We start from the raw sequence: 17,836 nt of genomic DNA on the forward strand, positions 1-17,836 counted from the left end.
TATATTGAGTATACTGTATGCAGACATCTCTGACTGTATCAGATAAAAAACAGATAAGGCATTTGGAATCAATATCATTAAGGCCAAGAATCTTCATTCACTGATCAAAAGAATTTAAACTAAAATTTATAGACTGCATGTACTCTTTTAAGGTCCTTCCTTCTGAAATGTAAGCCATTAAGTGCTTTTCAATAGAGAGCTTTGTTAGTTGTAATGTCCTTAAGTAAAGTCCCAAGATGAGTTGGTTTTTTTTCTTCTAAAATTGGACAACATAATACGATAAATAAAAACCATGGTTTGGTTTTTTTTTGTTGTTTTAACAAACCTTGAGATCTTACTGAAGTCAGGATCTAGGTGTGAATAATAAAGTGGACTCTGCTATATCTGATCCCCTTTCCTTTCTCTTCTTCTCCCCTTCTCCTACTGCATGTGGCAAAGCTACAGCTGTGGAGAGAAAGATGCCCTTAAAACATTAAATGTAGATGGTATCAAGCAAAAGAGGCAGTGAGACATGCCAAAGTACAGAAATGCAGCAGGGCAGCAACAGGAAGAGGAAGCAGGCTTAGTAGCTAAGAGAAAGTGACTAAACCCCAGTCTTTGGTATGGTTTTTGTATTGCCTTGTATCGCCATTTACTGTGGGCACCCTGCTCTCCAATTTATTTATCCCACTTGCTGGGATCTGGGAAAGATGAGAGAGGATGGTGACTTACTGTTTTCCATTTCACTCCCCCCCTAAAACCACAGAGTATTCAAGCCATGTGCACAACTGTATTTCAGACACCTCTTTGTTAAATCTTACCACAAAGTGACTGTTCAAGGTTACAGACACTCACAGAGCTGGAACACAAAGCTCTGGATTCCTCCTCAAGTGCCTTGACAACTGAATCTCCTTTACATGGCTTAAGATACGTAAGAAAAGCTTGTGAAGATTTCAGTCAGCATGTTAGGTTCTGTAACAGTACATATTCACGTACATGGTAACTTTATGTCATGCTAAATGTTAAAGGCTTCCAAAATAAAGGCAGAATATTTATTTTGATCCATTAATTAATTTTAAATTAACTGATTAATTTTACATCTCCATAAACGAACCATTATCACTCCTGATAAATTCCGACTCCTGCCAGGCTGTACATTCAAAGAAGTTTTGGTATAGTGTGCTTCCTTATGTAAACATTCACCTTTTCATCAGACCATCCCACACCTGCCACAAAAGCTAAGACTAATGTGCAGAGCCCTCCTGATCCAGGGAAGCCAAAGTGGATGCTGCCAAAAACAGCAAACATGGACAGCCCAAGTACAAAATATGATCTCTTCCATGCCAGAGATGCCTGCAGCCAAGAAAAGAGACAGAAAATAAAAATTCTTTTAGAAATGGAGGAAAAAGGTTACTTCTGTTAATTTTGAAAATAACAATTTGAAAATAAAATTTGCTGTTAGCCACTGTGAAAGAATCAAAGCTTTCAAGTGAGACTTGAATGGTTCTGTTGAATTGAGTTGGGTTTTTTTTACATTAATTCCTAAGAAAATTATATTTTTGAAATTTAATATTTGCTTTTCTCTGCCCATTCAAAACGTTCCTGCCAATAGGCTTTTTATATCACAAGGAACATGATGCTCTATTCTAACAGCCCCTCTTCAACTCTGTGATAACAGGATTTCCTACCTGTGCAGCCAAGTTTATCCAAGGAGAGGTGAAATCCTTGCCACCAGATGTTTTCAAGGACAACTCAAACAAACATTTGCCAGGAACAGTCTAGTATTATTTAATTCAGTCTCACAGCAGACAGTTGTATCTCTGCTGTTGTTCCCCGTTTCTATTCATCTGCTTGGCTCATGTACCATGCTTCTTAAGTTTTTTTTAATAAGCAGAAAATTTGGTCCCACTGAGGGCAATAGATGCTTTGCAAATTGACTCCAGTTGTCCAGAACATATCTAATTTCTTCCATAATTTTCTGTTCATTTAATTGCCCCTTGATAGTAAATTCATCTACCACTTTATATAAGCTTAATTTTATTGAAAGGAACACATTCTAATTAGTGCTAATGATAAGCCAAATCACTTAAAGCCTACAATCTGTCCACTTTACTTGTTTTTAATCTTAGGCCTACTGGAAAACATCTTACAGACGTAAATGTGTTGTACATCAGTCTAACTGATGATTATTTGACTTTCTGAAATGGGTATCAGGCCCTTCCTCCTTTACATGTGGACATTTCTGCCACCTTCAATGAGAGCACGATGGAGAGCTGGGTTTCAAACTCTGCATGTACATTGTTATTGTTGTGGTAAACAACTAATCAGCTACAAAACAAATTTCACTTGATAGGCTTTGCAGCCTGGAAGCTGTTAGTGCTGTACACAGCTTTCCCCCAAAACACATGAGGCTTGGAAATGAAGAACTTAAGAACGTCATCCCTCAGCAAACAAAGAATCTCTGTTTTATAAAAAGGTTTTTTTTACTGGATTTTTACCTGGTCATGGCTTGGGAAATATCGAACAAACACTCCCAGAATCCCTCCAGCAGCTATGCCAACAGCAACTTCCAGCACTCCACGGAGCACGTTGTACAGAGTAGAACCTATTTGGCAAAACAAAAAGGGGTTCAATAATCCATACGTAGATCCTTTCTGCACAAACTCCACTGCAGACTTGCAAAGGTGAACCCAGGACAGTGCCTGCTTTAAATTACTTGGAGACAAAGGGGTTCAGGAGGGAACCTATTGGCCTGAAAGAACTGGACAGTGAAACCTTTTCTCTGAAAGCCCACGTCAAGGAAGTATGCCAGAGAAGCCAGAGAAAGAGCCACTACAAGAACAGTGCCAAACCCAGATTTGAAAGCGTTATGTGCGGCATGCAGAGACCAGACTTGGCAGCTAAGGGAGGAGATGGGGAAAAATGTTCTCCAAAAGTTGTTGTGACCCACAGCTCAAAGCAGACAATGTTACACCAAGACTTTTGATCATGGGTAATTTCCCTCTCAATATTCAAGTCCATACATGAACTTTATAAGGAAATGTCATTAAGTTACAAACCAGTCAGTCATAACAGAGCAGACATTCTTCAAAATGTCACTGTTTGTTCTGGATTTCTCCACATACAGATTAACCAGCATACCAGATGAGAAAGCCATCCCAAGGCAAGTGTTGAAGCCTGTGATAGCCAGAATGTCATCAATACTTCCAGCTGCCATTAGCAAAGTTGGGACACCTTTCTCCACCCCGTATCCCCCAGCTTGTAAAATCAGCATTGAGGGAACCACCACAGCGGGGGAGACTGCACCTAGAACAAAACTGAAAACACATAGGCTCAGCCTCTCTTCCAAAGAAAGCACTGGACTAAAAAACTTCAAAATGTGCTGACTCAAACTCTTTAAAAATAAACAGACCTTTACATAATGTATTTTACCTTTTACCTTCCCTTGCTATTTACAAGCAGGGACATTTTTATGCAGATTTGCAGTCAGCTTTTACTTCTTGCTCAACTCAATAGTATTAAAAATAAAGGGCTCCACAGACATGAGTCTACACGGCAGGTCAGATATGGTCCCTGATAAATACCTTAACTGAACCATTTAGGAACCTGGTCTAGACATGCTTATGACTCAGTAGCCCAGGTCCTTCTCATAAAAATCAGTGTGGAGGAGTTCATCCAGCATATGGGTCTGGACCAAATTCACCAGTTTAGATAGAACTAGATGGAAAAGGTTTCCTCTTCAAGGATATTAGTCCAGAACATAAGATGCCACATCCCCATCCTTGACTTGTGACAGGAAGACTGTCTTTAAATTCTGAAATTCTGAATTCTGGCACAGATGTTCTCCAAATTGTGGTATCATTTTCTGTCCATAGAAGCTCCCAGTGCTGTGGTTAAAGACTCAAGGATTGCACCATCCTTCTTCCTTCAAGTGCCCAGATCACAAATACAGAAGTGTAATGATGCAAGTACTCCTCCACAGCCTGGAAACATGACCTTTAAGTTAGCCACAGAGCCAGACATGAATGGTAAGCAAAGAACCACAGGGTCTAAACACCGCTTCCTAACTGGCCTTAAGCTGAGGTCTCTGCTTGGCGCAGAGAACTAACAGCTCTTGAATCACTTAACTGCAGCATGAAAACAGGCACCTTTGTCACACAGGAGAAAAGAGAGTACATTACCCCAATATAAATCCCCATTGCCATGGCAAATGCAGGAACAAGTGGGCAAGAACAGCAGCTGTGCATGTTTCTGAGGTGCATGGCCCGAAAGAAAGCCGTAAACAGACTGCTTTGAGCTTCTTAAGAGCCTGCAATACACAAGCACATTCAGGCTTCACATTAGTATCTTCAGTACCCTTGGCTTTATAGAGAGGAAATAGTTATGATCTGATGTGCTTTATTAAAAGAAACCCTGTACAGGGAGTGACAGCTTTACATGGCCTAAGCCAGAGACAGGCTTAAGGCCAACTGGACTTGGATATAAAATTCCAAGTGTGGCAGTGAAACCCATTAAATTTAGGTTGGACAAGGTTCCTGCATATCACAAGAAGGCGTGGCAGAAAATTCTGTTTGGCTTCTTGTGCAAAGCAAGTGAAAGGTGAGAAGCTGGACTAGCTGGGATCCTTTTGAAAAGTGCACCCCCAACACAGCTGGCTTACCCACAGTTACTCAACGTAATTTGTTCCATCTGCAAAAGATTTTGCTGTAATCCCATAAATTGCAAGAGCACCCCCCAAAAAAAAAAAATCCCAAATTGATGAACAAATCATGAAAAGTTGTAGAACTACATTAAACTCGGCACCAGGAGCCAAGCATCTTCTCAGCTGGCTCTCAATTGATATCCAGAGCAAATGAAGTTCCATTTGGCTCAGCAACTCCTACTGAAATATTTCTCTAAAATAGAGTATTTACTTGTAGCAGCTGCCTTTAATAGTTAGTCATATATGTGATTTTGCCAGGATAAATCCCTAATCTTGACATGGGGAAAAAAAGAAAAATCAATGAGTTGCACTTTTTACCAATGCAGTTTGTCTCAGCATAACCAGGGCTGAGAATCACCAGACCAACTGGCATCTTTGTCTTCACAGCTTCAGTTACATGGGGAACAACTGCAACTGCATCAAAGCATTGCTGCACACAGAGTCCAAGTGATAATTTTCATTGACAGTTTCGACACATGGGAGAAAAATGAGTCAAAGATGAAGCTCCCTTGGCAAAAAAAGTTGTCACAGAATAGAAAGAAAAGCACTTTCACAGAACTGGGCATCCAACCTGTGTGTAACAACACACAGTCCGTGCTCATACAAGCTTCAATGTCTTAAAAAAAAAAATAAATTGTAATCTAGGAAACACATTTTTCAAGAATTAAAACCCCCTATTTTCCTAAATATCTGAAGCAGTGGCAACTCCCTAGTTTTTCTTGGTTAAGAAAAATCAGTCTAGTTGTTCTGAACTAGCTATATTTAACCTGAGTTTTATATAAACTTCACGCAGCCCCTTAAACTTCAGTAGATGGGGCCAGTGTGGTACAGCTTTATTTTAGCCAGCTGATTTTCTTCAAGCAAAACCTTGCCTTCATTATTTTATGGAACATCCTGTTTCAAAGTGTGCAGAGGAAGACTATTTTTTTGTTTAGGGGAGTGTTACAGGCTTCATTGTGATGTGAAGTTGACTGCTTCATTGCTTCTGTAGTGCAGCAGGACTTATCCTTGTGATGAATATATTTGCATTAAAATAGCAATGATTAAAAAAAAAAAAAGAAGAAAAAAGTAGAATTCAAAGGGGTTTGGATTTATTTGCTGGTTGGACTTTTTCGATTTGTGTCAACACAGGCAACATTCTCTTTCAAGAATTGTGCATCTGTTCCATAACTTTGTTGGTGTAAACTGACAGTTTATCAAGGACTGTAAACTCATCCTGAAAGATCATGGTGGAGGACGTGTCCTTAAGAGGTTCTGCTCACGAAATTCAGGAAATTTCTTTAAGGCAAGCAGTACAATTGCCATAAAATAATTTTTCTTCAAGTATTTTTTTTTTTTTTGCTTGTCTCCTCTATAAATCCAACTGCCAATATGAACACACATGACCGACTATACAATGGAAAATAGACGTTCTGTAATGATTGAATTTGCAGAACCTCTAAGATGGAATAATCAATATTTTTAACAGATCCAATTACTTGATCTATATATTTTTTTTTGGAGGGCTGCTGTATACTTTGCCTCACACAACTGGCTGGTGTCATACCTTTGGATCCAGGCCGAGTCCTGCTCGAGTCAGGATTATTGAAAGAGCAATATTCCTCAGTGCTGCAGACCAGCGTAGCTTTATCTGGACAATGCCACTGACGAAGGGGGTGTTTCGGATGAGGAAACCAGCAAGTAGCATCCCTTAAATAAGAGCAAATAAACTCCTGTCAAATTATTTGTTTCTATTGCATGAGAAAAGCTTGTATAGCATTCTTAAAAATAGACATCCAATGATGTGTTTATGAGAGGCAAAGAAACAATGAATGTTCTGAATTATTAGCCCCGTTTCAACCATGGGCACTGAGACATGGAAGAAGAGAGACATATTTAAAGCAATGAAAGTGGCCTAAGAACACATCAGGTCAACAATGAATAAATCTGCAGGATTTTGATCTGACACAGTTTTAGTGTGAATCAACCAAATTCAGCTTTGTTCACCACGTACAGGTCATACTTATCAGAAGCAAAGACACCTCTACATCCTGAAGGATATTTTTCTTCTTAGCTTGTTTTAACATGAAAAATGGAAAAATGTCTAACTCTGCGTATTTATCTCACAAGTTGGAAATTATTAAAACCCCTCTTAGGGGTAAGAAATGCAGGTATCACAGGAACCATAATGTTGAGTTCATTAGGAAATATCATCTAAAACACCTAATCATGGACTAATGGAGACATTTTTAAACGGCTCTATGCAAAGTGGGGGGGAAAAAAGTGGGGGAATCATCAGGATCTTGGACTTATCCTCTATTTGAGTTACTTGTAAGATCCAACCTTTTGCAAATATTAGCAAAACTGTCTAATCAGAGCTTTCTGCAAAGCTACCAGAACTGCAGTTCTGGATGGATACAGAAAAGTAGACAAAAGGTTGACTTTAAGTATAGATCTTCAGAAATTCATTGTAGGTCCTGGTGATTCAAAGATACATTTTTGTGGCATAATTTTTTACTACCTGTGTTAAGAAAAAGGAAATCAAAAAGGACAAAAAGCAACGAAACACTGTGGTCAGATTGATGCCAGCTTGGTGTGAGTCTCAACTGTGGATTTGATTTGTCCTGGAACACACTGGACTTTCAGACATTGTTCTTCCCAGCACTTCCCAGAAAAAAAAGTGGCATAATTAATCTGTGGCACCTCATGACAATCATATCAGGCTAGCATAATGGTCACGTGTTCTTTGCTATGTTTGCCTGAGGTCCAAGTCAGTGCAGCTACTCTGCAAAAAAGCAAAAGCTCCACCTCAGAGGGTATCTTCACTATTCTGCTTCATGTTGTCTGCTGTGGAAACCTCTCTGCAATGTATACCTAAAATATACAATGTGACTGTTCCAGTAGCCATTTCACCCCGTTTTTGCTGAGACACAGGCTTACTATAAGGTGCTTGGGATTTGTATTTTTAGTGTACAAAAAGCATATTCAAAGACATTGTCTGTTTATTATTCTGATTCATAGATTTCTCCAATTTTCCTCAAAGTTTGGGGATCTGAACAACAAACTCTGTCCTAAGCAACTCAACAGACAGGTGCTGTCAAGCTTATGTTTGTTGATCAGTAATACCTGTCTGTCTAGCAGTTTCATGCTCAACTCATAATTTAGATACAGATGTAATTGAAAAAAAAAGTAGAATTCAAATGGACAGAAACTTTTTTGTTAAGGGGGGTGTGTGTGTGTTTACTTAGAAAGGGCAGACTGTGTTACATTCTGTATTCCCATCATTGCAGGCAAGAATGCTGTATGCAAAATTTTCCTCTCTCTCATCTGATTTTTTTTCTCACTCGTGAAACTAGGTGGTGCAAGAAGGTGCCTGCTGCCTGGACAGAGCTGTGTATGAAGCCATCTAGACTTTCTGTCAGCAGTACCGCTGCGTGAGGCACAATGCCATCTATGCAGGTTACAAAACCAGCCCCGTAACACTACAAGCTGATGTTTGTTCACTCTGACATGAAGTTTCACGGCCTGGCAACACCTTTACTCATTTATGTACTAAGCCCAGTAAAGGGGCAGTATACAGCTGGTGAGAAGAACATGGAGCCTCATTTTTCAGCTTTGTTGACGTCACAGCGGTTCACAATATTGTACTGATCTAACCAAAACCTTCTCTAGGAAAGAAGCCTGAAAAAGTTCTGAAGATGTCAGAATTAATGTAATTTTAATTTTCCACTTCAATTTTGCATTTTAAAGTATAATAAAAAATATGTTAATATCAAAAAGGATGTTATGATTGATTCAAAATAACTCTCTTTGGAAGAGCTATTCCTCATGCTGAATTTGTTTTCTCTGGTTTCAGTTACCTTGAGATAAAGGAAGGAGAAGAAATATTCCTTTGGACTACCAGACGAAGGGAATTCCTATGGTGTTTTCTTTGGAAAGCATTTTCATAGTGCAAGATACATGTCAAACAGCTCAGCAATAATTTCCTTATGAATTAATTATTCTAACGTAACAGGAGGTCTAGATTAACACTCCTGGTTGGTGATATTAAACCCAAATTTTAAGTAACTGTGACCAAGGGGACTGAAAGACAATAACCTTTAAATCTGTTGGTATACAGTTCTCTGGCCCCCAAAGAATTAAGACGTGAGCCTTAGTATCATAGAGACAATTTCACTTGAACCAGTTTGGGGAATTTTGCACCTTCTAAGAGAGCACCAAACAAAAGTCACTTGGAAAAGCTACAGATTTTGAGCGTGACGCTGTGTGTTCCCAATCCAAACATACCTAGCATCCAGATACTACTTAATGGTTTAAACACAAATGTGCAGGAAAAAAATAAAAGGACGAATAACTTACCCAGAAGAGCAGGAAGAGGAGGTAGTGCTCCTATTTTAATTAATCCAAAAATTTTACCCCCAATGACAGCAAAAAAATAAAGAAACAGAATTCCAAACAGATTTCCACCTGGAAGACATTCAGTCCCAGTGATGGCCCAAACCACAGCCCAAATCAGGACCACAATTACCACTGGAACAAAACAAGAAATATTGATATTTAATCATCTGTTGGTGACAACTTTGTTTGCTGCTGGATCACATTTGTTTTTATATAAATGAAAATGGTACCATGACTTTCAGAAGTAAAAATCATTAATTTTTAAAAGAAATTAAGTATAATTTTGGCTGGATGTGCTTGTGCAATACATTGCTATTCCTGAGGGAAAAAAAAAAAATCTGAAGAAGGTCATGTCTCTGGGCAGACTGAAGCAATACAGATAGTTCTCTTGATAGAGCAAAGAGGGATAATACAGAGGGGAAAAAATTATCCTGACAAATATTATGAGAACAGTAAGTGAAAATATTATAAAATATATTAAAATATTAGACTCTTTCCAGATTTCCTTGTCTGTTCCTAGAGTTATCCAACAAGAACAGGTGTAGATGCAAAAGCAAAAGACTAAAGGAAAGGGAGAAATGTGTTGAATAAATCCCTCTTCTCATAATCCTAAAAACGTATTGAATCTGCAGATTGGATTTTTCTTAATCTATTTGAGGGTGACAGGTGACAAAGGGAAGACCAGTGGATTTCGGAGCAGAAAAGCCCAAGAATTCCATGTGAGAGAGAATGGAGGCTGTGGAAACAGTCAAAGCCACAGGAAGTGTCTTTTGTTAGAAAAAGTCAAAAATAACTGGTTAGCTGAGTATTCTTTTCTGCGAGCCTCCAAGTGTAGGACAAATCTTAAATAGAGTGGGTCAGTTTGCCTTGTAATAAGGATTCCGGCTTTGCAAGCCTGGGGTATTAAGGAACAAAAGAAGGTATCACTGCAAGGTCTCATATTTCTTGCCTTAATTCAACAAAAAGCCATCCAGTGTGCCAAAAATATCACTATATTTATAATCAACTTAATGCTCTCACATCAAAACAAACTATCAAGCTAAGAATTAGGAAGTCTTTCTTCTGTTGAAAACAATTTGCAATGCAAAAACATACCTACCATGTTAAAAGGAAGAGACAATAGAGGAACAGAAACGATACATTCAACTCTCTGTTTCACCTCAAAGTTTTTCCCACTAAAACATTGAAGCAAAAGTGTGATATGTAAAACATAGCTGTTTCCCTTCATTATTTTCAAAGGCAATGTTCAGATATAATTATATCCAGAGAAACAAGTACTTCATTTACCATTTCTTGTTTTAATCACTCTGTCCTTCTTACATACCATTTGTCACTGTTTGGGCCAGTAATCCCTGAGGAGGACAAGTAAATATTTGCCTCCATGTTCTTGCAGGTGTTGAAGACCCTGCTGTGGGTTCTGGTGGTTGCTGAGCACAATGATGCAAGAGAGCAGTTTCTTCTGTTTGTGTATTCCCGTCAGTACCTTTGGCACCCACTGTTGGTCCCTCCTGAATGAAAACAATGAGACTCTCAGAGGAGGCACTGCGTACATTTGGCGTACAAGACTTAAAACGAGCTGTGACCACTGGATCCACACTGCCTATACATTACTATGCTACTAGATTGCTGTAGGAATGATTCAGCTTTGTTGTATATCTGGGATTTTTGGCTATGTGTTTATTGTTGCATGGCACAAAGAACTGCATATGAGAGACTGAGGGGCATTTCCCTTTTTATCTGCAACTGACAGGCCCTCCTGTCCCAATAAAAGAGCATCTGTTCAGCAACAATATCAGCATATTTGATGAAGAAACAATATGAACAGGCCAGGTTCAGCTTGTTTTGTGTACCTGCTAAATATTTAGTAATATTTTCTATGATTTGTTAAGGTTCTACTTTCAGGCTTGATTTCAGAGTACAGACAATGATCAGCTTCATTCCAGTGAGACAGTATCTTTAACATGACTCCTAAATAACTTCTGTGGCAAAGCCTTGAACCAAAACAACAAAACCTACTTACGATTAGACAAAGAAGAAAGAAACAGAACAGCTGGCCAGTGCAAGCATTACTCACATGATCCATTGCTGGAAGGTTCAAGCTGGTATGTCAAGGCAGTGATGGAGAAATACTGCCATGGGAGTTATATCTCTGAAGCTGTTCTCTTACACTGGTTCATATACTTATCCATATTCATAGCCAAAGCACTTTTTGACCATTTTTGGATGTGTGTCTCACTTCATTGTAGGGTCCTTATTTTTGATAAGTTAATCATCTAGCTTCCCATATGATTATTCACCTTCATGTCAGCTCATTGTCATAGCACAGACACGGAATTCTTGCCTATACTGTGGTTTGGCACTCCTCCAGTAACAGTTCCACATTTCCAATTATTTTTCTGTCTCATATTTTTTTCTCTAATTATATATCTTACTTACTCAGAGTCACAGTTGGAACACAAATCTTGTGAGCTTTCAGCATGGAGTTATCTACCCTGTGATTCTGTGATCACCAGCTACCAATATGGCACTCATCTTTTAAAGTCAATACTATATATTTAGTCTAAAGTGCCTTTTATGTAAAGAATTTTATTCTTACTTGCATTCACTGCAATTTTTTTTTAAAGCCACAGGAGTTTCCAAGTGCACTAGGAGTATCTACGTGGAATTTTGAAATGGTGGGCATTTTTATTTTTATTAAATAAGAAATGGAAGACAAACATGGAAAACTTTCAGCAAGTGGACCGACAGGCACAATTTGAAAGCAAAGCAGCAATCTTAAGTCCATGTAATTCTCATACATAACTGACTGTAAAATGTACACTGATGCATTTTCCACTTCAAGCTGAAATTGCAACCACTGATTTACAGCTATCCAACATACCACAGACTTTTAAAAGCTGAATGTTCATTAATTTTAAGAAATTCCCACTGAGATTTCTCTTTGTAGGGATTTTAAGAGATGTAGGAAGAAAAAGGAAAGAAAAAGTAGAGTTACTGCTGATTGCCATTGTACTTTTGAGATCCTAATTAATTACCTCACTTTGCTCATGCATGGGTATCATGCCATTTCCCTCACATACTGATGACTCAGAATCTTCATTGTCATTTACAATATCCTCCTTTACCATTGTTGTAAACCTGAAGAAAGCAATAAAGATAGAAAACTTAGAGAGAAGCTAATAATACTATTCTCCAGATAGAAGATGTCTTAGTGATGTTGTCTTACTCCCATAGACCATGTGAAAAAATCCTCAAAGCCCACTTTGGAATGTAATGAGTTTTGTATGCCTGCGTATACTGTATGTAATGACAAGGGACAGAAACCAATAGAAGAACAGTAATAAGCTTACAAAATCAAGGACTAAACAAACAATAAAATCTGAATTTTAGAATCATAGTGAACTGTGCTAACCTGTTACTTCCTCCTTAAAGGGTGGCTGTAAGGTATGTACCTATTTGTGCAGCCTATCATCACAAGATAAAGATTGTTTGCTGGCAACACCACTTATCAGGACCATTAGTTCTGAAAGTGTCACAGGCCCTGTGTGCAGGCAGTGCAAACAACCATTTCATAAAGATAAGAACAACAGCTATAGTTTCTGAAGCATAAACACAAGGGGACATTTTTCCCCTAACTTAAACCTGACCAGTTCCAGCTTGATTTTCAGTGGAATTTTCAAGAACACAGGTCTGTTAGACATCAGTAGTCATAAACTTATTGACTGACTATGTAGTGGGAAATAAGGTCCAATTTATTTGTGGGTAACTGTAATTGTATTTACTCCATCTAACTGGTCCACGTCTTGTCCCATAGATGCTAATGAGATGTGGAAATGTACTGTTCTGTACATCAGAATTTTTTTTTTGTGCAAATATTTACTGTAGTTTCAGAAGTCTGAGCCAGCAAGTCTCATGCATGTGTTGGAAGACAAGGCTTGCTAGTTTTCCTCTGTTATAGCAAAGGTGTGCACATATTCTCCATCGACTACATTTCAGTGCTAACAGCATTTTCTTGGTGTCTTTTATACCGCTCTGACTATATAAAACACCACTCAAATTAAGCCAGAACTTTTGAGCCAAGAAATTCCTTCCTTGCTAAACTTCTGGAAGCAAGTCAGAGAGCTGATTCTCACAATTATCTAGCCTTCAGTTTATAATGATGTGTTTGATATTTCAGAATGATTTATGCCATGAACTAAGACAGGGGCTGTTGTAACACCTGAGTGGTTTTGAGTTGTTCTCATACAAAAATGGCTTGATATGTGGCCAAGGCATAGAGGAAGAATACAGAGCCACATGTAAACACTTTCAGTGTGTTCCAAGGTAATAGTTTTGCTTTCCTTCCTTTTTAAAGTGTTAATTTACTCAAATTCTAGTACTTCTGTATATTTTTAATTACTATTTGTGGAACCAAACACTTATGCTCTCACAGTTTTTTAATGAAATAAGTGGTTTGTTTGTTTGGTTTTTGAATAGGATTACTCATCCTTTCATTGGGAGTGAGAATACATAAATGCCAGCTTACTAACTGGAATAGAAACTATCAGCAACCTACCAGTGCATCCCTCCTTCCCTTCATTGACCTCTTCTCCAGGGCACAGGTCCTTAAGGTTATAATTCTGAAAGGCGTGTGTGGGGGTAAGGGCCAAAAGGAGATTGCTCTCCATCCAGCTTTGTATGGGTAACGTCACAGTTCTTGGGGCCATGTAGTTGTTGACAAGCAATACCTTAATACTTACGTTAATACTTCTGAGGAACTTCAGCTTCAAGAACAAAAGAAGCTTCAGCTCCTATTGTTCACAGTAGTGCAGAGGGAAGAAAAGACTGAGTAAGCAAGGTGATTGGGTGTTCCATTTAGCACGAATGGTTTCAAGGTGTGAAATGTCTTGATAGTGGATGTCCTGTGCTGTCCTCATCTGTTTTGCCACAGGCCTTCACCCTGTCAGGTTCAGATATTTTCAAGAAAAAGCCAGTTGGATTAATGAGACCAAAGTGAGTAGCATACCTGGGTGGGATTTTTTTTGGGTTCATGGTTTGCTTTGTTGTGTTGGTTAGTAGATTGTTAGGGTTTGTTTCGTGGTGTTTTTGGTTTGGGTTTTTTCCTTTTTTTTTTTAATTTCATCCTCTACACAAACAAAATCAGCAATTGCGAAATCAGGGGCAGAATTCATGCAACAGGGTTAAGGCCTGTACTATGGAAACCAGCCAGTTACAGATGTATTTCAGTACCTCTCTGTGAAATATACTTTCCCTTATTTAGAAACACAAAAGGTTTCTATTGTAGGTTTTTATTAGATCCTTTAATTTCGCTCGTTTTTAAGTGGTAGGCAGGAGGAAGGAGAGGGAGAGCTGAAGAGATGACTGACAGGGGCAGCATGTGCATGCTTATATTATTAGTTCTATTGCCCTGGTGACGCTCTGCTTTGTGCACACACAGCACAGAAAGGCATAGAAATAAAATACTACAATGAACACCAGAACAACTAACGTTCAGAGAAAAAAAAAAAAAACCAAAACAAAACCAAACCCTAAACCAAAACTTGCAACCCAAGAAAGCACCCAACCCACGTATCACCACCCACAAAAAACCGTATAAACCCTGAGGCAGCCTCCTTCCCGCCTCCCCTGCAGCTTCCTGCCTGCAAAGGCACCTACCGGTCCCCTCAAGCGACCGCCCCCGCCGCGGGGGGTGGCGATGCGACGAGGCCGAGGGGCAGAAAACCTACCTGGGGAATAGCAGGGATCAGAGAGAAGGCGCCGCTCGCAGGGCTGGCCGCTCAGCACGCAGGCAGCGGGGCGATAACCCGCTCCCTGCCAGCAGCAACAGTTCTGTGCCAGCTCTGGCTCCTCCTCCCCTGCTGCTGCTCGTAGTGTCACAGCCCCGCCTCCAACAGCTTCACTACAGCAGCGGTAAAACCCGCAATCTGGAGCTGGGGCTTCCCCGGATGCCTTCGTCTCTCTTGGCACCGTGAACAGGTCACAGCCGGGCAGGCGGAGGAGGCTGGGAGGGTGAGGGAGGTATGGTCTGAGCTGTCAAAGTGCTGTCAGGTTGGTTTGGCCAATGGACCAGCCCTGAACCCGTGGCACCCAGGAGGAAGAGGGAGGAGAAGAAAGTTCGGTCCGTCAGTCTCCCTCTGCTTCACATGTTATTTCATTGCAACCTGCACACATTTAAAAAGTTGCTTCGACGTTGCCTTTCCCGTGGCTGTGGGAACAGACGTGGGGAACCTACACACAACCCTCTTACTCAGACTGCAGCATGGCAGTTGGGGTTAGCTGCAAAGCAAGGGTAAGGACCTCTAGATGATCCCACTCTGGGTGCATGCAGAAGAAGTGCATTGGGTTAGGCCAGAAAAAAAAAAAAATACAGAAAAACAAAATACCACACAGCTTGGCTATTTATGATGTTTCCACCAAGACATTTCTAACTGTCAAAGAAGATTTAAGTGTGTGCACCTTATCTGCAAGCGTGCATGAGAGAACGAGGCAGACCTCTCACCTCCATCAGACTCATTTTGCAAGCTATTTTGTGAAATCAGATTCAAATACAACACATTGCTACTTTGTTCCTAGTAGCATTACACAGAATTAAGCTGACTACAAATCTGAGAGAAAAAAAATGCATTGTTGACTCTGAATCAAGGAATTCTCCTCCCCCTTCCCCCACAAGAGATAAGTTTGACCTAGAATCTGAAAAGTCAAAAACCTTCTAATTATCACTGGAGTGGAAGGAAAGCAGAATTATCCAGTTCCATTAAAAACAGACCATGGAACTAAAATGGAGGATTAAGAAGCATTGTCCTTTAATAATTCCAGCAAGTCTTCTGGAAAACCCCTAGACATTAAATGGCATTTCAGACTTGTATCTTAACACAACCAGAAAAATCTGTATCTCTGTGCTTTCAGTGTAATGTGAAAAGCAGACAACGTCTTTTCTTGCAGGAGTGCTCTGACCAAAAAAACCCAAACCAAAACAAAAAAACAACACAATTTCTGAGTAGCATCTGTATACTACCATCACCTGTGACCTTAGAAATGTTAACTAATAAAGTTCAGTATAGAATAAGTATAACAAATTCTTTCTCAGACTCTTAACTCTATTTTCAACATACACAGTGCAAGTTTTCCCATGTTACTGCAGTGGGGACATCCTACTTTCAAAGGATCTTTCCTTTCAAAACAAGCCTTTTACACCTACTACTGAGGAAGGACTTTGGCCTTTGCATTAAACACTGAAACCATTGAAACAGCCTCCTGCTAGCCTGAACTTTTAACATTTAAATTTATGTGAGTGAACACTGGTGGAGCTATTTTGGATTACTTTGGATTTCTGCCTCAGCTTGGCTGCCAGGGCAAATTTATTGAAATGCTAGATTCTTGAAACGCCCATAAACAAGTACATGAGATTAGAATGCTCCAACTGTCATTTAAAGGCAAAAGTTAAACCCACAATGGGCCTGAGGAAGCCAACATCCACAATGTTTTCTTGTTTGTACAAGTTGCACATACTTAAAATTTTAAAATAAGAAGCTTGATTTTAACTAAACATTCAATTATCTTTGAAATTAAATAATTTACATTAGTACTTCAGCTTATATTAAAAAGCTTAAGCAATATTTTTAAAAACATGGCAGGATTTGTTACAGAAACATTCACAAAATTATATGAAAGTAATGATACTTTCATGACCATTTTAGGAGTTATCTATACCATTAATGAAACAGTTCTGGTCTGTATTTCTCCCACTAGGACCTCTTTTGTACTAGTGAACGTATTCATTTTCTAACTGACTGTAAAACCACGTGGGCTTCTCTATGCTCTCTACATGCCATAAGCTTTAGTTCTAACCATGAAACCAGGCTCCTCTTCATCATTCTTGCTCTGTCAAGACAGTGTCAATAGTGGTTATATGCTTCAAAAACCCTCCCAAACTCTACAAAGTGCCCAGTCCTACTGCTTCTAATAGTAATCTATTGCCTTGCCTTTTGTGCTACTGCTTTTCCCAATTCCCAAGGCCTCACTTGCTCAGGATCTGGAAAATAAGACACTGCAGTTGCCCAAACCAGCTGTGCATGTTCCCTGACTATTTCCTATATACTCTGGAAGTTTAATGTGCCCACACACCATGTACCTACACTGTTTGACTGTATTGCTCCACCCACTTTGGACGTGTAAGTGCTGTCAGGCTCGGGGGACACACTTTTCAACAATCAGAGAATGTTTTTTACATTTCTAAAACATTTTGTTAACATAGTACAGAGCAGAAAGAATTTACTTTGTAATTTGCAAAAAATATTATGCTTTTAACTACAATTTGCAACTAGTATGTTCTCTAATGTAGAAATTTCTATTACCAGTAACAAGGTTATTCAAATGTTCCTATCTTATTTGCTATTATTTCTGCTTTCTTCTATTTAAACCACACTTAGTGCAGGATCCATTTGGCTGATTTAATAGTAGTTGTTTCATTTTGTCTGGATAGTCTGTCAATGATAGTAGGAGATCTGACTGAATGTTTAGCTTCCAAATAATTTGCAGGATGCAAATAAAGATAGCATTTAATTAATTTTCACTCAGATTTTCTTAAAACGCAACTTGGATTTTGTACCTTAAATAATATTCTTTTCCCTTTAAATGTTAAATTGCTAATCTTTCATGGGTTTTGAGTTACCATAAATTGAAGCCACAGGAAGTGTGTTTTACTCCAGTGTTTCACTCTCTGGAGTAAATGAATCAGTAAGATCAATCTAGAAAGAAATCATATACCAGTAAAAAATG

General features: G+C 39.1%; 1 protein-coding gene across 1 annotated transcript in view; it reads right to left on the minus strand.

The window, feature by feature from the left end:
• The window catches only part of SLC9B2 (solute carrier family 9, subfamily B (NHA2, cation proton antiporter 2), member 2), a 15,132-nt gene extending 2,946 nt beyond the window's left edge, over nt 1-12,186 (minus strand). The window contains exons 1-8 of the mRNA XM_008938249.1: nt 12,094-12,186; nt 10,383-10,566; nt 9,020-9,190; nt 6,228-6,370; nt 4,161-4,288; nt 3,121-3,296; nt 2,478-2,584; nt 1,183-1,332 (exon numbers count right to left, since the gene is read on the minus strand). Of these exons, the coding sequence (XP_008936497.1) occupies nt 1,183-1,332; nt 2,478-2,584; nt 3,121-3,296; nt 4,161-4,288; nt 6,228-6,370; nt 9,020-9,190; nt 10,383-10,566; nt 12,094-12,186 (1,152 nt within the window). The remainder of the gene's footprint in view (nt 1-1,182; nt 1,333-2,477; nt 2,585-3,120; nt 3,297-4,160; nt 4,289-6,227; nt 6,371-9,019; nt 9,191-10,382; nt 10,567-12,093) is intronic.
• Between the last annotated feature and the right edge of the window lie 5,650 nt (nt 12,187-17,836).

Source organism: Merops nubicus, unplaced genomic scaffold (genome assembly GCF_000691845.1).
Source record: "Merops nubicus isolate BGI_N331 unplaced genomic scaffold, ASM69184v1 scaffold7234, whole genome shotgun sequence".
Lineage (NCBI taxonomy): Eukaryota > Metazoa > Chordata > Aves > Coraciiformes > Meropidae > Merops > Merops nubicus.